Source organism: Pimephales promelas, chromosome 5 (assembly GCF_988280905.1).
Source record: "Pimephales promelas chromosome 5, fPimPro1.hap1.1, whole genome shotgun sequence".
NCBI classification, from domain to species: Eukaryota; Metazoa; Chordata; class Actinopteri; order Cypriniformes; family Leuciscidae; genus Pimephales; species Pimephales promelas.
Window position 1 is genome coordinate 25,966,527 of NC_142773.1, and position 13,740 is coordinate 25,980,266.

General features: G+C 38.3%; 1 protein-coding gene across 1 annotated transcript in view; it reads left to right on the plus strand.

Annotated features, from left to right (window-relative positions):
- The first annotated feature begins 5,519 nt into the window (after positions 1-5,519).
- Positions 5,520-13,740, plus strand: part of pappa2 (pappalysin 2) — a 52,995-nt gene continuing 44,774 nt past the window's right edge. Inside the window, exons 1-2 of the mRNA XM_039654605.2 lie at positions 5,520-7,269; positions 11,145-12,204. Of these exons, the coding sequence (XP_039510539.2) occupies positions 6,429-7,269; positions 11,145-12,204 (1,901 nt within the window). The 5' untranslated portion in view covers positions 5,520-6,428. The remainder of the gene's footprint in view (positions 7,270-11,144; positions 12,205-13,740) is intronic.

Genomic DNA, 13,740 nt, shown 5'->3' on the forward strand with positions numbered 1-13,740 from the left:
CTTTAAAACAATATGTAAAAAACGCTAAATAAATAAAGGTGACTTGAAAAGTATTTGACTGATCTGGTTATCAAATTAAAGTCACTGACTCAATGTTTAGTTGCAGTTTTGTTAACAACGTACTGTGGAAGATCATCATTGAATTAGACTACTAAATCAGTTTGACGAAACCATTTTAGTCTGTACTTGGCGTATCTCACGCAAAACTTTAGAAGTCTTTGAATAAAGTGCAAGTTATACTTTTTATAGTGCATTCATGTTGATTTTTTTTGTCCTTTTATGATGCATGAGAGCTTTTGTCTCAATTCAGCTGTATTTGGATTGTACTCTAACAGAGCTCAGAAAGTGGCAGAGAATTGGTAGAGAAGTAAACAATAATAAGAATTCAATACATTTATTAGCGCCTTTCTGGACACTCAAAGCGCTTCAGATAGAGGGGGGAACCACCACCTCAATCACCACCAATGTGCAGCATCCACTTGGCAGCCATATTGCGCCAGAACGCCCACCACACACCAGCTTACTGATGGAGAGGAGACAGAGTGATGAAGCCAATTGGTATATACAGTATATGGGGATGATTAGGAGGTCATGATGGACAGAGGCCACTGGGCAAATTTGGTCAGGATGCCGGGGTTACACCCCTACTCTTTCGAAAGTCATCCTGGGATTTTTTGTGACCACAGAGAGTCAGGACCTCGGTTTAACGTCTCATCCGAAGGACAGTGCTTTTTGACAGTATAGTGTCCCCATCACTATACTGGTGTATTAGGACCCACACAGACCACAGGGTGAGCGCTGGCCTCACTAACACCTCTTCCAGCAGCAACCTGACTTTCTCAGAAGGTCTCCCATCCAAGTACTAACCAGGCTCAGCCCTGCTTAGCCAACCCGATCTCACGACCAAGTCGTACGAATTGGTCGTGAGATAGTGTTGGCTTAGCTTTAGTGGGCAACCAGTCTTGGGTACAGGGTGATATGGCTGCACAAATGAACAAATGAATATCTAGTGATATTCAGCGACTTTTTAAGCATGTTTTAGCTACATTCCATTGAAAATAGTTTGCATCAGTGCTTACATTTAAAAACTTTTTTTTTCCTCTCAAAGTAAGCTAATGTTAACCAGTCAATCACTACAGAGCTTGAGGATATTAGTGAGATAGTATCAGTCTACATAGGTTATTGTAAACAATTTGCATTAAGTTCACACAGAGACTGGGTGGCAGTGTAACAGCCCTGATTGATCAGCTTTAATTCCTACAGACACTCATGACTGAAGTTTTCATTTTACACAGCAGGGGGAGTTATTATTGTATCTTTAGAAACATTACAGATTCAAATAACACACTGTGTATATATTTGACCAGTATTATTTTCCAATGCTCAATTACACAAATTAAAATCAGCTTGACACTTGCCACATAATTGGATTTAAATGCTTAATTCTAACTTGTGGGGTTTGAGTATAAAACATTCAAATCGTTTTTAATGATTGTTATTCTAAGTAATTGATTTGTTATATATATATTTAAAACAGATTTTTTTTGTTAAATTGTTATTCATAATGGATTTTCACTGTCCATGATAAACTGTAAAAAATAAAAACAGAAAATATACTAGTAATTTTCTGCTAGGACATTATACAGTAATTTCATTACAATTTCTGTTAACCCTAAACACAATGTGTCTGTAATTCAAAATGCAGGAAATGAACCACCTGTAAAATAAAATAGTTTTTTTTTTTTTAAAATATGGGAAATTCAAAGCCCTTTAGCACTTAACTTTTGTTAGTTGTAATTGGAAATTAAGCTCTAATAGCTGGCATTGTTTGTGACAATGCCAGCAGAGCTTAATATAAATTTCCACTGTCTGATTGGCTTATCCATTTGGAATTTTCTGTTAACTGTGTTAACTGGGTTAACAGAAGTGTTTAAAGCCAACTTAAATTCCAAATGGATAAGCCATCATGGTAGGGGATCGGACAAAATGTCTGGATGAGTTGTGTCTGCTCACATTGGCCAGCGCTGTGTCTCAATTACAAATGGACTAACTGTGGTTGCCATTTCAAACATTTATAGTAACATTCATCTCTAGTGCTTCTGTTATGTCTCTAAAGGGAGAAATAAACCCCTTTTAACTGATAGTAATATATTTCAGATATATTGGAGATACTTAACTGATCTGCCACTGTTGAGTACAATGTCTTTTGCGAGGAAAGTGGTAAATTGCACCACACACACACAAACACGGCTAATATCATGCTGAATTCATGTCTTTGTTCTTAAAGGAAAATAATTATGAATTATGTTGTTAGTATCTGGCTAAAAGAATAGCCTGTATTTTTTTAAGACTTGTCATGTGAGTGTCTTTCTTACTGTAATTATAAGTGTATCATTTAATTTTTGAGACACAACAATTATTTGCTTGGAGTGAAGATCCAGTGATGCCAAAAACAATAACAAAAAACATTAGGCACTTTAATTGGATCAGATGTCTGCCTTCGATATAAATGGGCAAAGCAGGAAAATGAGTAACAATTCCCAGCTGTCTGCTTCCCGCCTGCCAACACACACATATGCAAACACACTGTCATATGGATACAAGCATATAAAACCGATATGATGCACTTATATTATGCCATCAAAAGCCTTTTATGAGGCGATACTAAAGACAATACCACTTTATTTAAAGAATCACTTCAAAACATATATATTTCAAAACGTCAACATTGTTGAAACACATATAAGTTTAAATATTAATATGAACTTTTTATTTATTTTAACAGCATCAAGAAAAGTGGTTGAAAATCATGATAGAGTCCTGGCTTGTTGAAGTTGAACAGCGACAACTCCCTCTGTAACACAGAGTCGAATCCACTGAGACATGTTTTTGATGTATATCTAGAACATAAGGAAGGGAAATAAAGAAAAAAGAACACGCCGTCAGATGCTCTCTCAGAATAATCCAGTCTCAAAGCCAAGCCAGCCATGACTAACTAGGAAATGACGTTATAGTTCACACAGTGCACACCTGCTTCCCTCACTGTATCTTTTCAAATATCTATTAGGTGGAATTATTTGCTCCCTGTGGAAGTTAGTTGTGTCTCCCAAGTGATAGAATAACAGTTTTGTCACTGGTTGAAAATGTAGTAAATATCTGCAACAGATTTACTTTTGATGTTCTACCTCTGCTGATAAGTGAATGGAGGTTGCCTTTGGACTTCTTGTTATTTGTCCAGCATCAGGTTGGATTTTCCCATTGCGTTTCTGGTCATTTAGATTTGGATTGGGGTAGGGCAGCCTCAAATGAAGGATAATCTCTTAGAGGTCCTTTACAGTGGGGGGTGAGGCCCGGGAGCGACCATTCACTTTTTTTTTTTCTTTTTTTTTTTTACCCAGTTGCAGCTGTGTCTCAAAGCACTTTGATACAAAAAAGCTGAATGTTTTGCAGGCAGATCTTTGGGCTGGTTGCGGAATTCTTACCTCCCACTGTTAGGGCCCTTTCTACCCCTGAAGGGGCCCCTGTCGTAACTGGCAGTTACCCCGAGTCGGGGCCTTTTGCAAATTGAGCCTGACAAAAACTGCTACGTTTCGGAAATTACACAGCGGCATGTCTAACTTTTTGACCATTGCGATGAGATGTTGTGCGTGTTTGCTGAGTTGTTGTGCTGTCACAAATCTACTCATTTGCAAGTCACATCACTCCATACTGTATGTGCACCTGCAGTGCTGAGTGCCATTCAGGGCTATTATTTACTGTACAAAACAGTAAAGACACTCTGACCACATATTCCAAATGTGGCAGGTGAACACTGACAACGTGTTTGAACTCTCAGCTGAAAGTGTGAATTCCTGGATATTTTTGGAAAGAAATATTGCACACTAGCATTAATGTGAGATCAAAGTGCTTATACAGGGACTTCATGATTCTGAAAAAGAACTAGCTTTTCTCTATCATTTTAGATTCTTTAGATTAGAGGAAATAGGACATTACACAAGCTGTAGAATTGCCTTTGAAAGGCTCAGAAATGAATGTGCAGTTTATTCACAAACATGATCAAAAATATAATTTAAATCATTCATAAATTCTGGGTCTTTCGGTAAAAATGTTACACATGACAAGATAAGTTGTTATAACGATAATATGGAGCCACTGTGGCTTTCCCTAGCTGCACGTCTTCATATGATAGCCCAATGACTGAACTCAATTATAGAAGTAGTTTACTTGCATTATGAATTAATTTGATGATAAACTCAGACTGAGTGACAAGAACAAAAGATTCTCTTAGATTTTATCAGTGTGTGAACTCTCGTATGCCCCGCAAAAGCACTGGAAAGAGGCAAACTTGCACACCCAGGGAAAATTGAGGCACACAGCATGCATGTTGCAACCGACATTTTAATAATCAGAAATAGTTACATTTACTGCAGTCATATTATAGTATGCAGTCGCCTCTCTCCAACCGTTTCACAACTGAATACGTAAAAAAAAAAAAAAATCAGGTAAATGTGTTTGGTGGTAACAGACGGGATCTCAGGTAAATACACAGAGATAAATTATAATAACAGATCATTCTATAGAAGCTGAATTGTGTTCAGGGGCCTTCATGTGATTTGTGTAAAAGGGAGAATTCCTTCCTTAATGCTTTATATATACAGGAAAATTTTAGTTATGAACAGCTAATCACTGGTTTATTCATGTTTAATGTAAGGAGATTTTAATACATGATCCACATATAAATGATAAAATAAGTTAAGAAACTCTCTAAAAATAATGAATTACAATTTTAGTATCAAAATTAATCTTATAGCTATTTTTTATAAAAAAAATAATAATAATAGAAAATCGCAAAATTTGTATGTTTTAACAGTTTTTTCTATATATATATATAAAATTGTAAAATTGAGCATTTTTTAAGAAGCAGAAACAGGATCAGCAGTAATATTAATGTACAGTCTTTGGACAAATGACTGGTCAGGAAATTAGCATAATAAATCCATTTAAATAAAAAAATAATAATAAATTCTATTGAAGAGAGAGAGAGAGAGAGAGAGAGAGAGAGAGAGAGAGAGAGAGAGAGAGAGAGAGAGAGAGAGAGAGAGAGAGAGTGCAGAACGCATATCCACCTGACTATTCGCTTTTTTTTACCTTCTGCATCTTTTAACCTTTCCAGTTAACTTCTCCATAAGAAAGTGTTCTGGAATTGGTCATAGGTCCATCCCTGTTTTTTTCAGTGTTTACACATCCCTCACTTGTCTTTTCCTATTTCCTACATGTGCAGCGTTTCAGCACTGCTTCACATGCCAGGCAGATGTGCTGTCTCTTGCATTACTGTACAGAAGTAGGTGTAGCAGCTAGATGTCAATGGCACTGGGGGAGAAAGTGAGAGTAGCGTGCATGCGGGGCTGGGTTGGACCTGGATGAAATTTTCTTTCCTAATGGTGGGGTAAGGGGCTGGGTTTGTGATGTCAGGCTGCAGGAAACAGATAAAACGTTTAGCGCGTTAGTTTGATCTGATGTGGAGATGTGGAGAGCGCATGCAGCGGGACTCAGCTTGGGAATATAAACACACACGGAGCGCAAGAGGAGTCTGCGCACCATCTCAAGGTGATCCAAAGAGCCGTTTTCACTTGGAACAGCATGACAAAAAGACCATCTCCTTTCAGTACCTTCACATTATTGGATTTTGATCCATATTTGTGAGAAAGAAAAGAAAAATTAAGCTGACTTTCACAGCTCCATGATATCTGAAACACCCCACTGTTAGATAAACCTCGACTTTTTTATTTTTATTTGAACATTCTGGCGGTTTATTCGGGTGAAGAAGTGTGACCGCGAGCATTTGGACGCGACCAATTGCGCGCCGGTGAAAGGTGGCAACCTCACATAACCTTTTCCCAGCGTGACATCTCTTCAAACAACCTTACACTTTGCAGACATCAAGCTATGTAAGTCTCTGCAATCAAACGCGACCACAATGAGGATACATTATTCCGCGCGTAAATGAACTAAGTGAATGACAAATAGACCTTTGCGCGGTCAGAGCGCGCCACAGAGACAGGTTTGAGGAGATCCACTAGACACGAGATGCTATTTGTTTGGAGCTAAGTACTAAAAAGGGAGGGAGAAAATACTTAAAGTAGACAGTTTGCTGTCAGTTAGACTACTCGTTATTAGCGACTTAGAGTCACTGAGGACCAGACTATCTACTAATGCACTGACAATTTCGACTTCCCTTGTTAAATTTCTTTTCAAACAATAAAAAAAAGATTTTCACACCCATTTTAACTTAAACACAGTACATGCTATCGTTGATGAGAAAAAAAACGCACCCCAAACAATTAAAGCGAATTAAATACTAGGCAATCTCCCTACCCAAGTGCAATTCAAAACAATCAAACAGATGCCCACGCTATCTCATCAATAAAATGACGTTTTTTAGACTACTGGCTATTATTCTCGCAGTATTTTACACATGGCTGCTGAACAGCGCTCAGTCAGATCATATCCAGAAGTATAAGCGGACACTGGCACAGAGAGCGGACCGAGCGCTGGCTGGAGAGCAGTGCGGCTCTATCAGCCGCAAGCGGCCGCCGCGCTCCACGGCGCAACAGTTCCCCCTTGTGGGTGTAGTCGAAAAGTACGCTAGCCTGATAGATTTGCACTTAAGGAAAACTAAAACGACGAGGTCGTGTTCAGGTGAGTGCGGCTCTAGTGACACGAATGCGGTTGAATTAACTAACTGGGATAGTAATGAGAATGGAAAATATTATGAACTACAAGAAGAGACTTTCATATCGAAGAAAGAAGGCAAACAATCGGAGGAGGCCACTGCGCCTGGATTTACTAAGTCACACAGACCCCTTAAATCCATATCAAAAAGACACCCTATACAGACAGAACTGGGTGGTGATTTGATAGACAGCTTGTCCTCACCAAGTAGGGTTGCACGGAGCCTTCCAGACTTCAACAAAGAAAAAGATGCCCCAAATGATACGCAGGACACCAATATCCACCATATCGACTACACTAAAGATAGTGATGAGTACTCTGGGGAGCAAGAAGGGCTGCAGAGCTCTACTGGGGAGCTATGGAGGGCCAATGTACAAGATGTGCCTGCAAAGTGGATGACAGCTGTATATTTCAGAGGTCAGGCGGAGCAACTAAAGGTGAACCCTGCATTTGGCATAGAACTTCCCCGTTCCCGCTTCACTTTAGAGCTTTGGGTCAAGCCGGAGGGGGGCCAGAATAATCCTGCCATCATCGCAGGTGGGTGTGGATTCATACACCATTCTCATTATCTCAAATCACTCTTCATGTTGAAAGCAGGGATGCAGCTTTTCTTCTTTGTGTGTGTGTGTGTGTGTGTGTGTGGGAAGGGGGGGCTGGGGTTTTCTCAAATTTGTTTTTCTAGTAATTGGAATTGTCATAGGCTATTACTGAAAGCAGTAGTTATTACTTACTGCACTAGGATACATAATTCACAATTAGCAACTGTCTAATCAGAATAAATTCTGCTGTAAGGCATACAGCCATGCAGACCAAATCGATTATGGGAAGTCAGATTTATTCCTCGAACTCCCCTCAGTTCATCAAGTGCACCAAATGGTGCGCGGTAGAATCTGTGTTGTGTCACAGCTTTGACACGTTGTTGTTTCATTTAAGAGGCCTTTGTTTGAGGATATCAGCTGACAAGCAGATGAAAGGAGAATGGGGAAATGAGGTGCAAACGATGGGTAGTTCTATAGGGCGGAGTGTGTGAGGGACAAGTGGCCACCACCTGCTCAGTGTGTCCTGTCTGCTTAATCACTTGTTTAGTGCATATGGCAAATTGCCAAGATTTGATTCTTAAGCAGCAGCATGTTCTGGACACATTACTAACACTGACAGCTACCCTCCATCCAGCTCAATAGTTTGGTATATTTAAAACATTTAATTTGCTGCAGAAAGTAGGTGGTTTTTCAAAGCTGATTGCCTGGTATAATGCTTTGTAATTTAGGTATATAATTTATTTATCTTTCATATGGGGCTGCTGAATGCTTGAATCTGATTGGTTGATCAACATAATGTGTGCAATTATTTTCAGGAAAATGCACAGCTAAAGTAGTTCCAGCCAGGTCTTGACCGCATCACATGTCCATATCACTTCGCCAAATCATTTCAGTTATTTCAAAGGTCCTTACAGCCAGCAAAAGAACCAAAACCAATAAATATAGCAAACAATAGGATAAACAAATTATTTCCATGTTTTTTTTTTGCCACAAAATTAAATATTTAAAATATAAATATTATAAATATTTTCATTGTTTATATAAATATATAAATATTTAAATTATTTATAAATAGAATAAATTCATTGTTTATATATATATATATATATATATATATATATATTGTTTTAAGGGAAGGTTTGGGTTAGGGGTAGGTATACCAAACCTTCCTTTAAAACAATGAAAATATTTATTTATTTAATGGCGAAATATTGATGTGTGCATGGTAGGGCAATCTGGTGGGTAGGATGAAAATTGTCAGGACAATGACGTATTACCTATTACCTTTCTATCAATGGCTCAATCCTCCAGTATACTGTAGTAGCTCTTAAATAGCATTTTGAAATTAGCAACAGAGTCATGGGATGAGATGTGTAAGAAATTTGGGTAACACTCTACAATACGGGTGCACTAATAAGCATTAATTCATGCTTAACTAATGCACAGATAATACTGAATTAATGTGTAACTAATGATTATTTAAGCTATTCATTAATGATTACCACATTAGGAGCTAATTAAGAGTCTGTAAGGTTAAAGTATTAGTTCATACATTAATTGTTATTAATTAAATATGTAATTGTGGATTAATTCCATAATAACTCATTTTTTTAAACTAATAGTGTCAATTAATATGTTAATTACCAGAATGAGCCAAAGCCTTGTATTTCAAATTCCAGATAATATGACAGGCACACTAATATGCATTAATACATGATTAATTACTTCATTGTTACTGCAGATTCATGTGCAAATTACTACAATTACTAAATGACTAGTTAATAATGATGTGCCCCAACAAGTAAAGTCATAACATAATGATACCTTAGGAAATCATTAGCTAATGATTAATTAAATCAGACAACCGGAAGTTGAAGTGCATAGCTTTGACTAATTGTGGCAATTAACACATTAATTTATACTATTAGTTCATAAAATATGTTATTAAGGAAATAACACACAATGACACAATTAATAGCAATTCATGTATTACTTAGTATATTAATCATATAGACTCTTTATTAGTTGCTGATGCAGTAATCATTAATTAATGGTTAAGTTCTTCATTAGTTATACATTAACTCATGATTATCTGTGCATTAGTTAAGCATGAATTAATGTATATTAGTGCACCTGTATTGTAAAGTGTTACCGAAATTTGTCCTACACACAACAATGATTTAAGGACAAAAATCTGACAAATGTCTTGAAATAAATAATTTAAACAATGTTGTTAGGTGTCGTCACCATAGTATAAGAGGAATAATTGACTCTGGTCTGTTGATTTATTAGAAAAAAATAATTATTATATAATATTATCTAATAATTCATTGGGTCGGGGCAATTATTCCTAACTTGACAATATAATAGGGAAAATATATTATTGCTTTATTTATATATATATATTTTTGTGATTGCAAACCTATCACTAAAATTTATGAAAACTTATTATTATTTAATTTCTTCGCCTTCTCCTTGTTATAAGTCTTAGCTGTTAGCTGTTAACTGTTAGATGATAGATGGTATTGACAGGCAACTGAGTTGACGTTCGATGCACATATTATGATTACCAAAAAAGAAAAGGAAGGTGCTTTTATAATCCGGTATATGGGCATGTTCTTATGGCTGCTGAGGAGGGTCAATGTGGAAATAATTATATCTGGAAGTGCTTCTGAGACAAGTTCCCAGTAAGAAGAACAAAGCCCAGAGTTCTCTGGTTGTAACCTGCACAAGGCTTTTCCTCTACCTTGGATGCCAAAAAACATGCTTTTAGGCAAAAAGGGGTGCAAATATTATTCATCTGTTTCTAACACTGATGAGTCATCTATCAGTCCTCAAAGAGAGCATTAGATATTTCATTTTAAAATTATCTACCACTTGGATTAAATCAGTATTCCCCAATGACGTCAAATCTCACAAACCTCTTAAATAAATGAGGGTTTCTACCATCTTGCTATTGTTAAGACAGCATTATTTTACTTTGACATACATTCGTCATCACTAAAATCATGTGAACATTCACTCCAGCTCCCTCTGAGGTCAATAGATTTCATTTTACAATCAGTGGACGAATCTATTGTTATAAAGCCAGTGAAAAAAATCACTCACTTCTGCCAAATGAGCGTTCAAAGGCTTTACTGGAAATGGTCGTTTCAACGCTAACTTTTCTTTCGCTAATAAGTGATGCTATTCAAAAACATTCACTTTTTCTATGTCGCTCATAAACACTTATCATATCGAAGCCATAACTCATACAAAGTTAAAAAAAAAAAAAAAAGGATTTCTTTAGCACGCTTTGTCTCAAGCCAAACTCAGCACTCCGGGCCAGTCTGAGGTACTACTACAGTACTTTATTTAGTGGGAGACAGACACTATAAAAACAGTAAGATAAGAACCTGGGCTTTAAAAGTGTAGTAGCATCCAAGTGGATAGTACAAATTCACGACTTCAGGGCTGATACACACTGAAATTAGGAGATGTTGTCCCACACAGGAGCTTTACAAACACACATCGGCAGGCTTTTCCAATGAATGAAATTTCAGTGTGGTCCACGTCCCTCAGGATATTTTGTTTAAAGCTGCCCATCTCTCGTTCCCCTGTTTGCAGGGAATAATACACCCGAGTGTGTATGTGCTCGCATGTGCGTGTGTTGTTGGGAGGGTGAAGGGTTTCCCTGACCTCTTTCTGTCCTTCGATGGTTACATCTGTCTGCCAGATGTGACTGCTCCTTATGAAAGGCAGCTGGGAATATCAGTGGATTTGTTGAATGGAAATGACTTAAACTCTTAAACTTTTCAGATAATTAAATGACGATTACTCTGTGCTCGATGAAGCTAACGTACATTTCTGCTCATTGACTTTTTTTTCTTCCAGGCGTGTTTGACAACTGCTCATATCCGTTGAGCGAAAAAGGCTGGTCTGTCGGTATTCGAGCGTCAGATCCTACAGGAAGAAAAGATGGCAGGTTTTTCTTCTCCCTCCGCACGGATCGCGCGCTCAAATCCACCACTATTGTCGGACACCGCCGCTACCAGCCCAACAGCTGGACTCATGTGGTGGCCAGTTATGACGGCCACAAGATGGCGCTGTTCGTAGACAACTCTAAGGTCAGCGAGAGCAGCGAACAGTCAGGTGACCTGTACAGCCCCTACATCAAGGCCTGTCGGTTGTTTCTGCTCGGCGGGGACCAGTCTGATCACGAGCACAGTTTCCGCGGGCATTTGGGAGGCGTCACGCTATGGGGTAATGCGCACTCTCACCAAGCACTTAAAGGTCACCAACCCCATGCAGAGAGACAATCTCCCCTCCTGTCCCAGTGGGCAGATTTCTCAGAGGCCGAGAATCACTTGGCGCCCTACAAAGACCGTCACAACCCGGTCATCGTGGCTCTTCCCATCCCAGAAAGGCAGCTTGTGTCTCCATTTCTGCCGCCTCCATGCGGCGTGACTGTGTGCGACAACGCCGAAGTCGCCCTCAGTTATAACCAGCGTTGGCAGCTGCGCACCGAGAAGCGCATACGTTACCGCATCGTGAACATCTGTAAGGATGACGGCACTGACCCAACAGTCTCTCTGCAGCAGATCCAGCTCCAACACCAAGCCTTGGAAGATGCCTTCCGACCTTATAATATCACACTGGAACTCAGCATTCACAGCGTCTACAACTCTTCTCTCCAACGGCGCTTCGTCCTCAGCAACTGCCACATTGCAAATGTGGGAAACCGCCAATGTGATCCTGAGTGCGACCATCCTCTCACGGGCCACGATGGGGGTGACTGCTTGCGCATGGGGCCTTGCTACAACTGGAAGCGGAGAGATGGAGTCTGCAACCCAGAGTGCAACAGCATTCACTATGATTACGATGATGGTGATTGCTGTGACCCTGAGGTCACAGATGTCGCCAAGACGTGCTTTGATCCAGAGTCTCCTCAGAGGTAAGCTTGTGCTTCAATATGGTTCCACTTTGGCAACTTGAACCCAGGCATAATTTTAGTGGTATGTGCAAGATGGGTTATGTTTTGGTCCTAATTCAAGGATTGTAAAATCTTTCTAGCATAAAACCCCCAGGATGATATTTGACTAAATGATTGAAGTCGATTCAGGTACCATAGTCAACTATACTATATCATTACATCAACTATGTACATTTATATATCCTTTCCTTATATTCCTACCAAACTGCTTGAATTTAAGTTTTAGGCCTTAGAGGCCAAGACAAAATGATTAAAAGCATTCCCTATCCCTCGCTGAGGTTTTTTTTAGTTATGTGCTTGTTACATGTTCTCATTGCAGCATCAGAAAAAAGGAAACCAAAGTGTCTTATTGTGAAATAGTGTTCACTTTTTTTCTTTTTTAAGATTGTCAGAGCATTCTGTATTACTCAACATGCAAAGCATACAAATCAGCCTTCTGGAATAGCTTTAAAAAGCATGCAAAACTTGGATGTAGAACTGAGCCAAAGTATACGCTTAATGTGGCTAAACAACAAAACCAGAGGTCTCGGCTCTATTCATTGTGAAAGGCAGGACAGTTTTGCTCCCGTACAGACTGTTTGATGGCTTGTCATAGAGTCTTTCATTATTTCTAATTCGACAGATATAAAAGTCTAACTACAGCATAATCTTAAAAATGTGATCTATTAAGATCTTCTATCTATTCTATGCTAGCAGAAAATACCTTTTTTATTAGTGTTAAGATTTTGAGCGTACCATTTAGGGGATTAGATTATTCAATTTGATATCATATACGTATAATGAAAGATGTATGGTAATAAATGCATCATTTTAACTTTCTACCTTTTATAAGTGCAGACTGCACTGTATTGTTTTGTATTGTATATATAAATGATCACATAGATAGATGTTTAATCATTCAGTCTGAATCTTGTAGTTGGATAAAGTTGCATCAAAATTCCACATGCAGTCTGGGAAGTGTTGTTCCAAGATCAGTGTGCATAGACCTTGTGTCTCAGCCTCCAGCTGTTGTCATTTTATGGTTGCTTGAAAACAAGTTTTCTTCAAGGTATGCCTTTCTGTTCCTGAAGGGTTCCTATAGAGATAAATAGGGCCCCAATGATAGCATTGGATGGTGGTCTGAGTAGAGCTGGGCGATTTTTTTATTTTTATAAAACTCTATTTACAATTTGATTCGATTTACTTTTTATCTCAGAATTGCGTGATATAAAGTCGCTATTGTGTGCTATAAAGTCAAAGTTGATATAAAGTCTCAATTGCGAGTTATAAAGTCAGAATTGCAAGATATAAACTCGCAATTGCAAGATTTTATAACTCAGAATTGCATGTTTATATGTCGCAATTCTGATTTTATAACGCGCAATTGGGGGATTTGTAGAGTCACAATTGTGTGTTATAAAGTCAGAATTAAACTAGCAAATGCTAAATTTTATTTCTCACAATTGCAAGTTTATATCGCGCAATTCTGAGAAATATGTAAACTCGCAATTGTGAAGT